We start from the raw sequence: 12,704 nt of genomic DNA, 5'->3' as shown, positions 1-12,704 counted from the left end.
GGGTGATTTTTAGCCAAACTGAAAAACAAGTTCAGAAAGCAGCTAGAGATGCTGAGTACAAATAATTCTGCTGAGAGCTTAGCTCTGTTTGGGCTGAAAGCTACTTCTGGGCTTATCTGTCTGATTAATTGCTAAAAAAACATTCCAGTAAAGTGAGTTTGATTTAAAGCTATGCTTGATTATTGACCTTCCATCCTTCCAATCCTTTCCATCCTTCCACCAGATTGATAGAGCTATTTTAGAAGAACTGAGATCTGCCTAAAAAGAGGCAATGGGAGGTTGTGGAGGGTGGAAAGAACATTGTCAGGAAGCAACAGTTGTCTGAAAGATGCAAACTAAAAATAGTTGTTCATTTTCAGTGAAGATCTGTGGACCTCCAGTCTATATGAGGGATTAAAACCTATGAAAGTCTTAAAGCCTATAAATTATATATTCCAGCAGTTAAGTTCTAAGTGTCTGGCTTTTTGAGTGGATAAAATGTCCAGAGGTAGGTATTAGCAAAGACTGTAATCAGAAAAGGTTCCGTGCTGCCTGCAGTGACCAGGGAAGCGCTGCAGGAAGGTGCTGCATGCTGTCCTGCACCCCAGAGCTGTCTGATGTGGGCACGCAGCAGTGGCAGACACCCATTACCCTACTGCCTAATAATTTAACATGGCCCTGGAATTAGGGTAGCATTTTGCCAAATATCTGTACAATGCCCATGGCAAGGTGAGCACACAAATTGCTTTTTTGCATTCCCAGGATCTTGTTTGCTCTTTGGCTTCTCTTTTTTTTTTCCTCTAAATATATAGAGAGAGCAGAGTCCTGTCTTGTTTCCTATTTGTGCCTCTGACAGAAGAATGAGAATTCTTGTTGTCTAGGTACTTCCCATAGCAGCAGTTTAGGAGTGCACATTTGGATTAAAGAAAAATGCTTCATTAAAGAAAAAAACTGTTACAAATGAGTGGAGACTTGTTACCAGTGCTGCGGCACTCGAGTGAGAGCTGAGTTGGCACCCACTGAGTTGGCACTCACAGAGCCCTGCGCTGGCTGGGGTTGGGACAGTGCTAGAGACACCTCTCTGTGGGAGCTGCAGTGAGGCAAGGCACTTGTGTCTGGAAGGGGTCATTTGTGTGTGCCAGTGTTTGCAGACACAGCCAGCTGGCACAGGCAGGCAGCTCAAGGTGCAGGGTCTGTGGACTTCTGAATATGTTGGAGCTGAGCGTGCTGATCCAGAAGAAGGATTTCTTTCCTTGTTTTTGAAAAGAGTTTGTTCTGTTTTATGAGACTTGGGTATCAAACTGGGTCTTGAATACAATCTGAAGCCTTGCAATCAAACCCACGCTGAAGCGGAACTTTTGAGGCTAAAATATCTTTAGCTGGATGCTGTCTCATCAGCTTCTCTCATCCTGTCTAATCCTTTTTCTTTCCTCAGGCCAAAGAACTCTCCATCACCGGAGTGACACTCTGGACACGGTGATCCTGGTAAATCCTAATGTGGACAGCGTCGTGTCCGAGGTGAGGACCAGATGTGCCATCAAGTTCTCTCCACATCAGCTCTCCTGCCCTTGCTTGCAATGGAGGTCATGATTAGCACACTCTGTACCTTCTGGAGAGTGCAAACCTGCTGCCCGTCTGCTGCAAGGTGTGGTGAAAAGGCCAGGTGTTCTGGTCTTGCCAGTGATCAGGATATACACAGTAACTCTGGTGTGACGTGGAGCTGTGTTGGGCAGACAGTAGCAGTGTCTGCCCTCTTCAGTAAGCAACTTCCTTGTATGTAGAAAACGTAGGGTTTGGCTATTTGTGAATAACGTGGTCATCGCCTGTCGTGGGATTGGGATTCTGGGTGCTGGTGTGCAGTACAGGTGAATTCTAATGGCAGCCCTCTGTCTCATCTCCTCTCTGGGTAGGTCCGCTCCCTTGTGTGTGATTCATCAGCCCACAAACTACTGATCCTCTGTGGCCAGAGCTCAGACCAGGAAGGAGACTTGGTCCTGCAGACAGGGACCTTCACTTACCACAAGTTTGCTGAGATACTTTTGGATCCGGAGGTGAGTGTGAGCCGTAATCCAGCACATCCCTTCCTGTTCAGAGTGTGTGGTAGAATAATGCAGCCTGGGCCCTCCTTCAGGGTAATCTTCAGGCAGATTTGCAGACAGATGGGTTTGCAACCCAGCAAAATGCATACTAAAAATAATTCATGTTATTTTGTTGGGAATCTTGCTTTAACTCTCTGTCTTAAGTTTTCCAAGGTGCAGGCATGGGTGATTCCTTTAAGTGCTCAGCTTGAAATAACCTTCCAGACTGGTTCTGCAGGGGACGAATGCCCAAAATTTCTTAAAGTGGGTCTTAACATAACTGTGGGCAATTTCCAAAAACATTAAGAATATCAAAAGAGAGCGTGGCTCTATGCATTGATTTTCCACGGCTTTCAAAGTATTTCATGTACGCCCAATGTTTCCCATTGGTAAAGTGCTCATGGTACCTTCAGTATTTCTGCATTAACTGGCTGCATTTTTTTTTAAGTGCTGTATAGGTCTCAAAGCTCTATTTGACCTTTATTTGTCTCTGTTTATCCCATTAGGTCACCCAGATTCTCAGCAACTCTGATTCAGATACCAAGACCTCTCTTACTGTGTCGTGCGTGGGAGAAGGAGCCTGGAGCAACCTTGGGCATCCTCGATTTCAGGACATTATTAATCTGAAACTGAATCCTGATCCAGTTCTGCCAGAAATGGATGGGGTGTCTGAATTTGCGGAATATGTCTCTGAGACAGTTGATGTACCGTCTCCATTTGATCTCCTGGAGCCACCCACCTCAGGGGGTTTTCTGAAGCTTTCTAAGCCCTGCTGCTACATATTCCCTGGGGGAAGAGGTGATTCTGCTCTCTTTGCTGTCAATGGGTTTAACATCCTTGTGGATGGTGGCTCTGAAAGGAAATCATGTTTCTGGAAGCTGGTGAGGCACCTGGACAGGATTGACTCAATCCTGCTCACCCACATTGGTGCAGACAACCTGCCTGGCATCAACGGGTTGCTGCAGAGGAAAGTTGCTGAGCAAGAGGAGGAACAATCCCAGGGCTCTACCAACTACAGTGACTGGATGAAAAACCTAATTTCTCCTGAGCTCGGGGTGGTTTTTTTTAATGTTCCTGAAAAACTGAAGATGCCTGAAGCCTCCATGAAAGTAAAGAGGAGCATCGAAGAAGCGTGCATGACACTGCAGTATCTCAACAGACTGGGCATTAAATCAGAGCCTCTCTACAGGGTGGTGAGCAGCACCATCGAGCCCATCACACTCTTCCACAAAATGGGCGTGGGTAAGCTGGACATGTATATACTGAACCCTGTCAAGGACAGTAAAGAAATGCAGTTTCTAATGCAGAAATGGGCTGGCAATAGTAAAGCAAAGACTGGCATCATTCTTGCAAATGGAAAAGAAGGTGAAATTTCTGTTCCCTATCTCACATCTATCACAGCCCTAGTGGTATGGCTACCAGCCAGCCCAACTGAGAAAATTGTAAGGGTTTTGTTTCCTGGAAATGCTCCTCAAAATAAGATATTGGAAGGTCTTGAGAAACTCAAGCACCTTGATTTTCTGAGGTACCCAGTGGCTACTCAGAAAGATATCACCTCTGGAATACCTCCACCTGTGCTGAAGCAGACCAAAATTAAACAAAGAACTGACAGTAAAGAGAGTCTTAAGTCTTCCCCCAAGCCATCTGTGACAAAGCAAGTCAAGAAGGAAGAAGCAGTTGAGGAGGGGATTAAGGAAGTAAAACCAGAAGTTGTAAAGGATGCTAAAATTGAAAAAAAGGTTAAGGAACACACAGAGAAAGTTCCTGAGAAACCTGTTAAACATGAAAAGATAAAGACAGAAATAAGTGATGCTCTCAAAGCTGAGAAAAGAAAATTGGCAAAAGACAAGGTTGGAAAAAAGCATCTCAAAGAGAAAGTATCCAAATTAGAGGAGAAGAAAGACAAAGAAAAGAAAGAGATTAAGAAGGAGAAAAAGGACTTTAAAAAAGATGATGGAAAGAAGGATGAGAAAAAAGATTCAAAGAAAGAGGATAAAAAGAAAGAAAACAAACCAGAGATCAAAAAAATTCCTAAACCAGACTTGAAACCATTTACCCCAGAAGTAAGAAAAACACTGTACAAGGCAAAACTTCCAGGCAGACTCAGAACTGAGAAGATCAAAGTAAAACCTGAAAAAGAGCCTGAAAAGGTACCTGCTGACCTTAAGACATTACCAATGGAGAAGGCACCTGTACAAGTGGATCCAGGAGAGACATCCATGGTGGAACAGAGGTTGGTCCTGTCTTCACCAGAAGATCTCACAAAGGACTTTGAGGAACTGAAGCATGAGGAGAAAGGGGCCTTGCAGCTGACTCAAGAACAATCTGATATGGAAGTTAGTGATAAGATTATGGGAGCACCTGAAGCAGAGATAAGAGACTCTGTTGATATGACTGGTCAGAGTAACCTTGAAGTGGATCTGATTTTAAAAGGAAAGACCCCTGACCAGGGAGTAACTACTACTGGTATGGAAAAAGAATCATCAGCAGAGGAAATGGCAGTCCATCACTGGGAGCTGAGGGGAGGTTCTGCTGAAACAATAGAGGATGAAAGAAAAACAGTAGATGAAAACCATGACATGAGATACTGGGGGGGAAAAGCTGAGCAGGGCAAGGACATCGAGGTGTTTCCTGACAAAGAACACCTGCCATCACATACAGACCTCTTGGCAAAAGGTGCTCAGCCCCCAGTGTTCAGAGAGGAAGAAAAGGAGGAAGAGGAGAAAATATCTTTGGACAGAAAACAGAGGGAAGCAGAAACTTGTGAAAAGTATATTGAGGGGACACAGGTACAGGAAGAGGATGAGAAGGAAAAGAGAGAAGATGTGATAGAAAAGGCAGAACTGGAAGAAAAGGAAGAACAGCACATGAAAGCAGAGGAGAAAATGGAGAAGAATAGAGAATTCTGTAGGCTGAATCAGGATGATAGGGAGGAAAAACTTTTTACTGTTACAGAGAAGGAAAGAGAATTTAGTTTCATGGATGAGAAAACCAAGTTACTTGAAAAGGACATAACAAAGGAAGAGTCATATCTGAGCAGCCTGCCAGTCCCACCGGGAGCAACAGCAGAACATGTTTCTTATATCCAAGATGAAACTATCCCTGGCTACTCAGAAACAGAGCAGACCATTTCTGATGAAGAAATACATGATGAACAGGAAGAGAGGATCCCACACTTGAAGTATGATGTCAATGCCTATAACATTTCTGTTCCTGACCATCCAGGCTCTTTTGAAGCAGTACACGGAATACAGGCCATGCCTCCTGCTGACCTTTCAGCCAAGGGCTATGCTGGGCAGGAGTCTGAAATCCTGGCATATCCTACAAACATTGTGGCAGCACCTCTAGCTGAGGAGGAACACATATCTTCTGCTACCTCCATTACTGAATGTGACAAGCTTTCATCTTTTGCAACATCCGTAGCAGAGGATCAATCTGTTGCATCCATAACAGCACCACAGACCGAAGAGACTGGGAAAAGCTCTTTACTTCTGGACACAGGAAACAGTATGCCCTCTTCTCGGACTGAAGCAACCCAAGGTCTCGACTACGTTCCTTCTGCTGGCACCATTTCCCCCACATCATCCTTGGAGGAAGACAAATGCTTTAAATCTCCACCCCCTGAAGATTTCCATGCATTAGCAGAAGGAGAGAGGAAAGTGGAAACTCAAAAAAAGGACCTTCATGAGGAGGCAGAAGATGAAGAAGATGAAGAAGATGGGACTCCAAATATTGAGGTGCCTGAGAAACTCAGAGGGCATTACAATGCTCCTGTGTTTGTTCCTCCAGTATGCCCTGGTAATGTGATAATCAGTGTTCCCACACAGGGGATGCCCTTGTCCTCTGAGGAGGCACCGTTTTCCCAGGCTGACTCTGCAGAGGCTGAGGAGCGATGCACCAGCCCCGATGACAGCACAGTGAAAATGGCCTCTCCCACTCCCTCCGGCCCCACCAGCGCAGGGCACACGCCGTTCCACCAGTCTCCAGTGGAGGAAAAGCTGGAAACGGTAGATTCAGATCTGTTTGAAAAACAAACGGACGCTGCTGCCAAGAAACTGGAAGGCCAAAGTCCTGCTGTGGTGAAGGGAGCCAAGGGTGAAGCTCTCAGGGAAGACGAGGCGTCTGTGGCCAAATGCAGAGACGGAGGAGAAGCGCCGGGGCCTGTGCAGCACGAACAGGCTCTGAGCAGCGATGCTGCAGCGTCTCCGGAGGAGGAGGAGGTGCAGGAAGCGAGCAGGGACGAGCTGCCCTGGCCCTCCTACCACAAGCAGGACACGGTGGTGGTCGGGGAGGACGAGCAGCCTCCGAGCGCGAAACCAGAAAAAGAGCAAGGAGCTAAAACTGTGACAGAAGGGTTAATGGGATTTCCAAAGCACTTGTCCTTTGAGCCATTTGCAACCACAGGAGCTTCTCCGGGAAATGTGGATCTTCCACAGTTCACAAGCCAAAGCAAATGTAAAAATGGCAAATCTTTGCAATTTTCACCAGATGGCATCAAATCACCTTCTTTTACAGAAGAATGGATTGGTAAAGAAAAATCCTCAGATATTTCTAAGACAATTACTACTGAAGAAGGAAAACTGCTATATTTAACAGGAGACACATCAGAAGAAGAGAAATCTTCTCATGCTTCTGTTGAAGATATTTCCCCAGAAGAGACCAAATCCATTTCTCTCACTGAGAGTTCCAGTAGAAAAATCTCTTCAGATGTTTTTATTAAAGGACTTTCTCCAGAAGAAATCAAAGCTCTTAGTTTCACAGAAGAGATATCTGCAAAAGAAAAAACTGTGTCCAAATGCACTGACAAATTCTCTTCAGAAGCTGTGAAATCCACATGTTTCATCGACCAGAGCCCAGCCACATATGAAAAATCACTGGAAATTTCTGCCAAAGAACTGAAAGAAGCATCAAAATCTTCTCCTTGCCCAGAAAGTAGTTCAGTTAAAGGCACATCACCGAGAGATTCTTCAACTGAAGAAATGTCTCCAGATGACAGCAGTTTATTTTCTGCATCAGAAAAGAGCCTGTTGAGGGGAAGAAATGCAGGCTTGGACTCTCAGGAAGTATCTCCAGATGCAAAGAGCTTTCATTTTACAGAACCTAGCCCAAGTGAAGATAAAACATGTTCACACATTTCTACTGAAGACATAAAATCTTGCAAGATCAAGGAAGCTCAAGAAAAAAAATCTCCGGAAATGGATAAGTTTTTCATGAAAGATTTAAGTTATGAGAAGAAAGTGTGGTTTCCAGAAGAGGTAGAAGAGGTCCCTGTTCAGGGAACGCGGCAGAGATATGACAAAGAGAGGGAGTGTACATTCTTGGATGAGGTACCAGAATTTGAAACAAAATCCCTTCCTAAACTGGGAAAGGAGGAGAACCTGCCTCCTGCCTTGTCTGGCAGCCATACCTGGAGAGAGGCAGAAAGGGAAGCATGGGGTTCTGCCTTTGGGTATCTCGAGGAAGGGAGAGACAGTGGGAGAGGAGAGCAGTTACCCAGTGAGGAGGATGAGGAGCTTCACCATGCTGAAGACAAACCCAAGCTACTGCAAGCAGAAACTGAATGTTTAAAGATGGAGTCATTTGATTACAAAGAAGACACACAGAAGGGTGCCCAACCTAAGTCAGAAACAAAGAAAGTGGATGTGATTCCTGCTGACATCACTGTCCCAGAAAGAGCACAAAGGGAAGGTTCTCCTCTATCTCCTCAGTATATCCCTGGCGAGGAAAATCAGGCCAAAGCTTTAACTGGAAACAAAGAAAGTCAAGAATTGTTGTTGACCTCTAAACAAGATTGCTCCCGCTTAGACAACGAGGACAAAGCTGTCCTAGATATCTATGCAAAGTCACTAGACCAAGCTGTGGCATCTCCCCTGTCTGCAGTGAGAAAAGAGACAGAGGCACCTCCAGGAGCAGACAGGCCCTGCAAGCTAGATCAGTGCAAGCCACCTTTATGGGAGGATGTCCCATCGAAGGCATCTGAAAAGAAATCAGACATCAGTGATTTGTATCAGGAAATTGATTGCAAATACAAGTCAGATAGCAGGCAAGAGGATGACTGCAAATCCACTGAGGGTCTGTATGACTCTACAGGAAGAAAAGAGCAGAGAGCAGCAGCACCTACTCTGTTGCAATCTACAAGAGCAGCAGAATACATTGCAGAGCCCACAAAAGGGAGTGCTGAGCTGTCAGGGCAGTGTGCACACTCCCCTCCAGCACAAGGCCTGGGTCAAAAAAGTGGTGATGCTGTTGGCAGTGCTGGGGCTGTGGGTGCTACCACCCGAGAGGTGTACCCTGCAGAGACCTACTCCAGGAGCTCCCCTGAGCCTTATTCCTATGAGGAAGGGGTCTGCACACAGAGAGATGATGACACTTCCACAAGACAAGAACCGGAAGAAAGAGAACCAACTCCCTACCCTGATGAAAGAAGTTTCAAGTATGCTGACATCTATGAGAAGATAATTGTGTCTGGAGTGGGACCCTCTCCCTTCACAGCCATGGGTGCACACAGCCCAGGTCACACTGACAAGGTGCCAGTGACAGCACTGAACTCTCAAAAAGGTCAAAATTTTCATGTGTCTGCAAAGGAAGAAGAGTCCTGCCTTTATACCTCAGCTGAGAAGGAACTGTCTTCTCCAGCATCCCCTAAGGATAAAGCAGATTCAGTCTTTGACTATAGAGACATCCATGAAAGATATTTGCCCTTATCTGAAACAGGGAAGCCTAGGACATCAGAAGGACAGGAAAAACTGACTGTGTCTTCTGCTTTACCAGGAGAACTGGACTCTGCAATGCATCCATCATCTGCAAGCGCAGCATTTGCCTCTCCCACTGTCACAGCTGACACCTTTTATCAAGGAAAGTCATCCGCCTATATTGATGCTGGTTGTCCAGATGAGAATATCATTTTGTCTAGCCAGGAGCAGGTATCTTTGTCCCTGAAATCTGAAATCCCAAATCCCAAAGATACATACTATGAGAAAGCAGGTCGAGGGGAAGAAAGTGCAAGTGACTCAGAGCTAGAAAAAGGTGCTAAGGAGAAGTCTGAAAAGGAATCTAAACTGCACAGCCCTGCTGAAGCTGCAGGCACCGTCTATACACGCATCTCAGCCATCAGCAACTTCCCTGTCTCAGACCCCTTCCTGCAGAGCAAATGTCAGGAGCCCCTTTCACCCAGCTCCGCTGCCTCCTCTCCCTCTGGTCCAGGCTGGCAAGAGAAATATGAAAGTAGGGCGACTGCATCAGCTGCTGTTGTGGAGACATATGCCGTTGGTTACAGTGACGTACCAGACATGGACAGAGATGAACAAACTTCAGAAATGTGCCATGATTCTTCACAAAAGATAGAGGTTGCTGAAAAATCCACAAAGGAATCCCATTTCTGGGTAGCAGATTACCCAAGTGCAGCAGTGGCCTCTGAGTGCCAAGAGCAAGCCATGAAATCTGCTTCCAGCAAACAAACAGAAGTATATGAACAGGGCCCAAGGGTAGAGAGCAGAGGGATGGATAGCTCTTCTGCATTTGAAACAGCCAGCACATTCAGACATAAGCCAACCTCAGTAAGCCATTTAGGGGATATTTCTCTTTCTTTAGAGTCTCCTTGTGCTTTGCTGTCAGCCCAGGGAAACAAAGATGAGTACTTGGAGGTTTCTGAGAAAATCAGCAGCCTTGACTCATCTTTTCCTAAATTCTCACCACTGAGTCCATATGAAGAAGACAAGGTGTTCTCCAAAGGTGTGGAGAAAGAGTCTGTGACCCAGCAGCAGCTGAAAGATGACTCTTCCAGCCTGTCAGAGGAACCCTCATCTGAGGCCACCACTCCTGTGATACTGGCTACAGCAGAAAGTTTCTATTCCCATATGCTTTCCACATCCACAGGTGCAGGAGTGGAATCAGGTACGAGGAGTGCTTGGGATATGTCTCCACTGGTTCCAGATAATGCTGTGAAAATACATACAGCTGAAACCAAAGACTTTGTCTTTGCTGAAGAACATGGGTCTCCATTTCCCTATGGCATGAGTGACCGCACCTTGCCACGCAGAAAAGAGTGCCAGGGCTCAGAGCCCACACCGTTCTCTGCAGAGCAAGAGCAGCAGCACTGTGGGAGCAGCCCAGAGCAGAAGGCACCATTTGCAGAGCAGCCCTTGCCTCTGAGATCTCTCCCTGATGTGCTGGCATCATTTTCTCATCATCAGTACAAAGATGAAACCACAGCTAATGGTCCAACAGAGGTGAGCACTAGTCTGCCAGCTTTCCAAAGCACACACCATGCAGCAGAGGCAAAAGATGAAAAAACATGTCCTGATTCTGACAGCAGTTTTTCTCCATGCGCGGGCAAAGAGGAAACAGAGAGGCAAAGCCGTCCTTCCTCTCTGATGTCCCCTGAAAACAGTTTCCAGCCATTTTTCCCAGATGTGCAGAGGGGCGAAAAAGCAGAGGACTGTGGAGACGCTTCCCATGACACAGAGACCCATTTAGGAGGCAGTTCTGATTGTGGACAGAAATTTTCCTCATGTGAATACAAGCAGAGAAAGGGAGAGCTCTCTCCTTCATTCATCAACCCGAGCCCCCATGAGCTCTCTGAAGACAGTGACCTCTCAGAGGAGGAGGGTCACCCTTCAGTGCAGGGGAGACCACCCCACACTGGCAGCAGTCCCATGCAAAGTGCCACAGTGGAGGAAACCCCTCCAACATCAGTGAGTGATTCTGGAACCTCCCAGTCAGACTCCGATGTCCCTCCTGAGACTGAAGAATGTCCATCCATCACAGCAGATGCCAACATGGACTCAGATGAAGATGCTGATTTCCTCCCAGTGGACAAAGCTGTGGGGAATGCTCATCATGCCAGTTCTAGGTCTAGCCATGATCCTCAGCCTGTTCCAATGGTAGATCCCCATCCCCACCCTCCTCACCCTGATGTCTGCATGGTAGACCCTGATATGTTGCTAAATGAGCAAAGCATGAGCAGAACTGATAAAATTTCCAAGAAAGACATAAAAGAAAAGAACAAAGGTGTGAGGAAGCCTTTGAGCAAACCCAAATCTTCCTCACCTGCCCGAAAATTAGATGTGAAAGGGAAACGATCACCCACTCCTGTGAAACAGTCATCGGACAAATCTCCAAAATCTGTCACTGCCAAAAAAGAAAGAGATGGAGGAGAAAAGCCCAAAGCACGTAGTGCGCTGATGCCAGAGGATGAGTTATCCCGGAGTAGTCACAGCAACCCTGGCAAGAGCCTTGTTAATGGCATCAAAACAAATCCCGGTAAGAAATCCTTCCTGAAAAATGCATTATCTCTATAGGTCCAACGCCGAGAAAAGCACTAGGTTAAATACAGCAGAACAGAGAACAGATCTTCCCAGTCAGGCATAAAAAGTTATAAGCAGTGATAAGGTTGAGATGTACAAAAGGTTGATATGAAAGTGCAATAGAGTCCTAGGAGCAGCAGCGATTCACAGGGATGGCAGGAAGCCAGGATGGACAAAGACTACTGTAATGCCCTAGGATGGCATACATAGGCCATCAGAATGGGGGAGAGGGTGTGTCTCTGTGTTTAAGCAAATGTAGGTTATTGACAAAAATTAGGACTAAATATTAATTGGGATGACAACTCTGCAAAAGTTAACAATGGAGATTTTTGGTTCCCTCCCCCAGAAAAAATCTTCTGATCCTAAAGCTTTCCAATCCCTCCCCCCCAAAAATAGCAGAACTTCCTTTCCCACCCAAGACCTGTCACAGCACTGGCCCAGAAATCCATCCAGGTCACCTCTGAGCAGCAGAGCATGGATAAGTCTCAACTTCACTGCTGCAATGGAAAAGTCTTTCTGGAATCCAAGTCCTTCTTTGTTAATCTGAGTGTTTGTCCCTTGCAGAAGGGTTTTGATAGCCTCTTGTTTCCTGTTTTCCAAAGCTTCCAATAGTCCTAAGAGCAGTTTGTCGGTGCCTATGGGTCCACCTGTCTACGTGGACTTGGCCTACATCCCCAACCACTGCAGTGGGAAGAACACAGATCCAGAGTTCTTCAAGCGGGTTCGAGCATCTTATTATGTTGTGAGTGGGAACGATGCAGCCAACGGAGAGCCGAGCCGTGCAGTGCTGGATGCACTTCTGGAGGGGAAGTCTCAGTGGGGAGAGAACCTGCAGGTAGGTCATGGAAATGCAAAGCGCTGTGTCACGCTTTTGATGTCACAAGTGCTCAGAAAAGATGGGTATCACATACCCAAGGGAGTACACTGAGAGGAAGCAAATGGTACTGGGCATATCCTGTTTTGCAGTCTCAGCAGAGTAATTGCTTGTACTGATGAGGAGGAGAACACTTGCAAAATGGTATGAATAGAAGAAGCAGATATGTCCTCTTTTCCACATGCTCCTGAGGGGAGGAAGCATTGAGAGATCATACACTCATCCTTACCTACTGCAGGATGAGCGTATCCTCAAGCAAAATCAAACACCAACACAAGCTGAATTTTCATCAGTGTCCCACACCCAGTGGCATCTCTTGCTAGCCTGGCTTGCTGAAGATTTTTCTGACATCAACTTACTAATAGAGCATTTAAACAAGAATGTTCTGTAACACAGTTCTTGTTTAGGCAGGCTTGCAGGACACGCCAGGTGGGCAGTCCTGAAGACACGTACAGAAAGGTATAAATG

The 12,704-nt window shown here is 46.2% G+C and overlaps 1 protein-coding gene across 3 annotated transcripts in view; it reads left to right on the top strand.

The window, feature by feature from the left end:
* MAP1A (microtubule associated protein 1A) overlaps nucleotides 1–12,704 on the top strand; it is a 50,651-nt gene that overhangs the window by 34,172 nt on the left and 3,775 nt on the right. For 2 of the 3 annotated variants that reach the window (XM_063170105.1, XM_063170107.1), the window contains 4 exons: nucleotides 1,415–1,497; nucleotides 1,890–2,030; nucleotides 2,564–11,318; nucleotides 11,965–12,197. In XM_063170105.1, coding sequence (XP_063026175.1) covers nucleotides 1,415–1,497; nucleotides 1,890–2,030; nucleotides 2,564–11,318; nucleotides 11,965–12,197 — 9,212 coding nt within the window. Of the gene's footprint in view, nucleotides 1–1,414; nucleotides 1,625–1,889; nucleotides 2,031–2,563; nucleotides 11,319–11,964; nucleotides 12,198–12,704 lie in introns of those variants that run through there. The other variant, XM_063170106.1, reaches the window with a different exon arrangement.

Source organism: Melospiza melodia, chromosome 15 (assembly GCF_035770615.1).
Source record: "Melospiza melodia melodia isolate bMelMel2 chromosome 15, bMelMel2.pri, whole genome shotgun sequence".
Taxonomy (NCBI): Eukaryota; Metazoa; Chordata; class Aves; order Passeriformes; family Passerellidae; genus Melospiza; species Melospiza melodia.
The sequence above is the reverse complement of the archived record's forward strand: the minus strand, read 5'-3'. Positions and strand labels throughout refer to the sequence as shown.